Raw genomic sequence first — 3,665 nt, forward strand, 5'->3', positions numbered from 1 at the left:
ACCACAACTCAAAAGCATCAACTCTTCTTCAGTCTTCCTTATTCACTGTCCAGCTCTCACATGCATATAAGGCAACTAAAAATACCTTAGTTTGGGTTAGGTGACCTGTCTTCAAAGAGACATCTTTGCTCTTCAGTACTTTATAGAGGTCTTTTACAGCAGATTTGCCCAGTGAAATACATCATCTGATTTCTTGACTGCTGCTTCCATTGGTGTGGACTGTGGAACAAACTAATATGAAATCTCTGACAACTTCAATCTTTTCTCTATTTATTATGATGCTGCATATTGGTCCAGTTGTGAGGATTTTTGTTTTCTTCATGTTGAAGTGTAATCCCTACTGCAGACTATAGACTTTAATCTTCAATAGTAAGTGCTTCAAGTCATCTTTATATTTTAAGTCCTGTCTAAAGCTTATTTAAAAGGGTCTCTATAGATCAAGTTTAAACTGGAATTTTTTCCCCTAGCCCATGTGGGACTATGCAAATGTAAGTTGCCTGTGGCCCAAGGGAATTGGATAGCTTGCTAATAATGTAAATAAGGTATCACGGGGCTGCATAAATAAGGTGTATGGAACCCTAACATAGGGATTGGTCAGTTTTGCCATATTGATAGGCTTAAAATGACCCATCCTAGAGGCACAAAGTAGAATCTCACTACCATCAAGAAAGAAGAGGCAGGAGTGGAGAGCATTCTTGGACCTGAGATCCCCAAACTGAGATAGTGAGAAACAGAGGCAGAGAAATGGCTGCAGTAGAGAGAGCAGAACCAAGAGACCAGCACGAGATAGAATGGTGGGCTTTCCAGCCCACATAGCAAGAAAGTTGTGTGCCTTTAGACAAGAGTCTTGCTGGCAGAGTGGGTATCTCTCTGGGAACCTAGCATCAAAGCTAAAAGAACTTTGTAATACTTGCCTGGGCAGAGCAGAGGCCAAAGGCCATAGAGCTGAGAGGCTGAGGCCACAGAGAAGGGTGCCTGTGGCGTGGCTGAGAACAGGCTATCCTGAACCTAAACTGTAACCTGGTTCTTCCCTAATAAACGCCATAATTTTGAGTATTGTCTGTGAGTTGTGTGTGATTACGGCAATGAATCATCAAACTCAGCTGAGAAGCAGAGAGTGTTGTGGGAGGGACTGTTGGTGTCAGAACTGGTGGAAGGTTGGAAGGGGGCTGCATGTCTGACCTCCACTTCATAGGAATCAGCCTTGGGCTGTTAACCTTGATCCTTCTTCCCCCTTGTGAAGCTGGAGGAGGTTAGATGCTGCTACTTCCACACCATTTTTGCAGTTTTCAATGGCTGACTTTTCAGAAGTAGATCACCAATCTTTTCTTCATGTGCCTCTGGGTAGAATCAGACTTTCAAACTTTTGGTCAGTAGTCCAGGGTATTAACCATTTACACTACCCAGGGTCTCCTACCTAAACATGCTGTGTGGCGTGGAGTCAATTCTGACTCATAGTGACTCTACAGTACAGAGTAGAGCTGCCCCAAGGCTATTATCTTTATGGGAGCAGATTGCCAGGGGATTGGTGGGTTCCAAAAGCTGAACCTTTCAATTAGCACACGAGTGCTCAACCATTGTGTCATCAGTGTTCCTTAGCATAATTTCCAACAAAATGTTCAAGTCTAAGATGAGGCTTTAATTCCCACATGGGTATTTATAGTTTTACAGATGTAGAAAATCTCATTTCAATGGTAAAAATGAACCAAATTTCTAGAAGGAATTCAAAGGACAAGATACCAGTTAAAAACCTTCAAATATTAATGAAAAGGGTCTATGTGCTCAGAACTGCACTGTGAAGTCAAGTCCATTTGCAATGAATGCAAAGAACAGTTGTTTTCTCTCACAGAAAGTGAAGAGATTTTACAGAGAATAAACAAATGGCCCACGTCACACTCACTGTAGATGGCAGATACTTTGATCAGTCCATCCATCTGAATGTGCAGCCATCATCCTAAGTCCAAAAAAAAACCCAAACCAATTGCTGTCCAGTTGATTCCGACTCACAGTGACCCAACAGGACAGAGTAGAGCTGCCGCACAGGACTTCCAACGCTGTAATTTTTACGACTGCCATATCTTTCTCCTATGGAACGACTGGTGGGTTCGAACCACCAAGCTGCTAACAAGCATCCGAGCTGCTTAACCACTGCGCCACCAGGGCTTCTCCCATCACAACTACTGGGCCACAAAACAGGTAAGTGAGTTGACCAAACTGAAGAAGATTCTAAGACAAGCAGTGGAGAGCCAAAGTTGGTAAATGGCACAGAGGATGGAAGGGAGAGTTTTTGTCATCCCAGAGTTATTTGGGAGACAGCTGAATTCAGGTCTCTTTCTTTGAATTCAGTTTCAATCAAACGCCAGCCCAGCCCGAATGTAGTGAAGGTGGCAGGAAAAAGACTCTAGTTGAGCTCTGATCTTAGTATTCAAGTGATAATCCTCAATGCAGGTACACACATATTTTGCAATGACAAGCACCACGCGTCTGTACGTATACACGCTCGAGTCCCCTCTCATGGTTTCGGATTTCTGGGCTCGGTACCTGTTCTCTCAAGAATCGCGCGCGGGCGAGCCCACTCAAGCTGGTCCTCTGAGTGGGACCGCGGCCTCGGGACTCCCTCCCAGAGCTCCCTCCTCCGGCCTGCGTCAGGAGGAGCTCCGCGTATAGACAGCCCAGCCGGGCGCAGGGTCCAGCCCCACGCTTCCGGCTCGCGCCCGCCCGACGCTCGCCCACCTACCCGCGCCCGGCGCCCTGTGCCCGCCCACCTGAGTCTCGCCGATGCAGAAAACGCGGCCACCGCGGCTCAGACACACGCTGGCGCCACTGGGTCGGGCGGCCGCACTACAGAAAGTGAAAGAGCAGCGCGAGGAGCGCAGCCTCTGCACTGTGGTGCGGACAAGCGCAGCCGGCCGGCGCCCCCATCGCGCCCACAAGTACAGGTAGCACAATGTGATGAGCATGGCCGGCCGCGGGCGGCGGCGGTGCATGGGGCACGGCGCTTGCTCCTGGGCCGCCCGCCCCGAGTGCCGGCCCCGCCCCTCCCGCGGCCGGAAGAGACGCGCCGCGTCGCCCGAAGAGGCCACGCGAGGCTCGATGTGTGTGGTAGGGTAGTGGGGAAGGCCGCGCGGGCCTGCGGGATGTAGGGGGTCGATGCTGTGAGATTGGAGGCCGATCCTTGAGAGTGGTAGGCAGGGGAGGCGGCGCCCGGCCGCAGGTAGGGGGAAATGTAGGGAGAGTGCGCTTGGTCGGAGAGGCTGAGCTGGGTGGGGATGTGATGGGGAGGAAAGGAGCTCCTGAGGGGCTAGGTTCAGGTCCTGGGGAGCGGGGGGAGGCTTTGCCTAAGATAGGGAAAGTCCCTGTGGTTCCCCACCTGAAAAAGCCAAGACCTCCCATTTTGGTAGGGAAGGGAATTGGGAAAGGGGCTGTGTATATGTTTATAACGTTAACAACCAACATTTATCCAGCACCAAAAAACCCTTTGCCCTGGAATAGATTCCGACTCATAGCAACCCCATAGGACAGAGTAGAACTGTCCGAGAGGGTTTCCAAAGCTGTAATTTCTACTGACCTAACCAGACTGTCACGTCTTTGTCCTACATAGCTGCTAGTGGGTTCCAGCCTTTCAGTTAGGAGTGCGTAACCGCTGCGCCACCAGGGCTCCTTTT

At 49.7% G+C, this 3,665-nt stretch overlaps 1 protein-coding gene across 1 annotated transcript in view; it reads right to left on the minus strand.

Annotated features, from left to right (window-relative positions):
- The window catches only part of HLCS (holocarboxylase synthetase), a 377,157-nt gene extending 374,197 nt beyond the window's left edge, over nucleotides 1–2,960 (minus strand). Inside the window, exon 1 of the mRNA XM_007945557.2 lies at nucleotides 2,766–2,960. Coding sequence (XP_007943748.2) covers nucleotides 2,766–2,960 — 195 coding nt within the window. The remainder of the gene's footprint in view (nucleotides 1–2,765) is intronic.
- Between the last annotated feature and the right edge of the window lie 705 nt (nucleotides 2,961–3,665).

The sequence above is a fragment of the Orycteropus afer genome, unplaced genomic scaffold, assembly GCF_000298275.1.
Source record: "Orycteropus afer afer isolate SDZICR_OR568_19922 unplaced genomic scaffold, OryAfe1.0 scaffold00137, whole genome shotgun sequence".
NCBI classification, from domain to species: Eukaryota; Metazoa; Chordata; class Mammalia; order Tubulidentata; family Orycteropodidae; genus Orycteropus; species Orycteropus afer.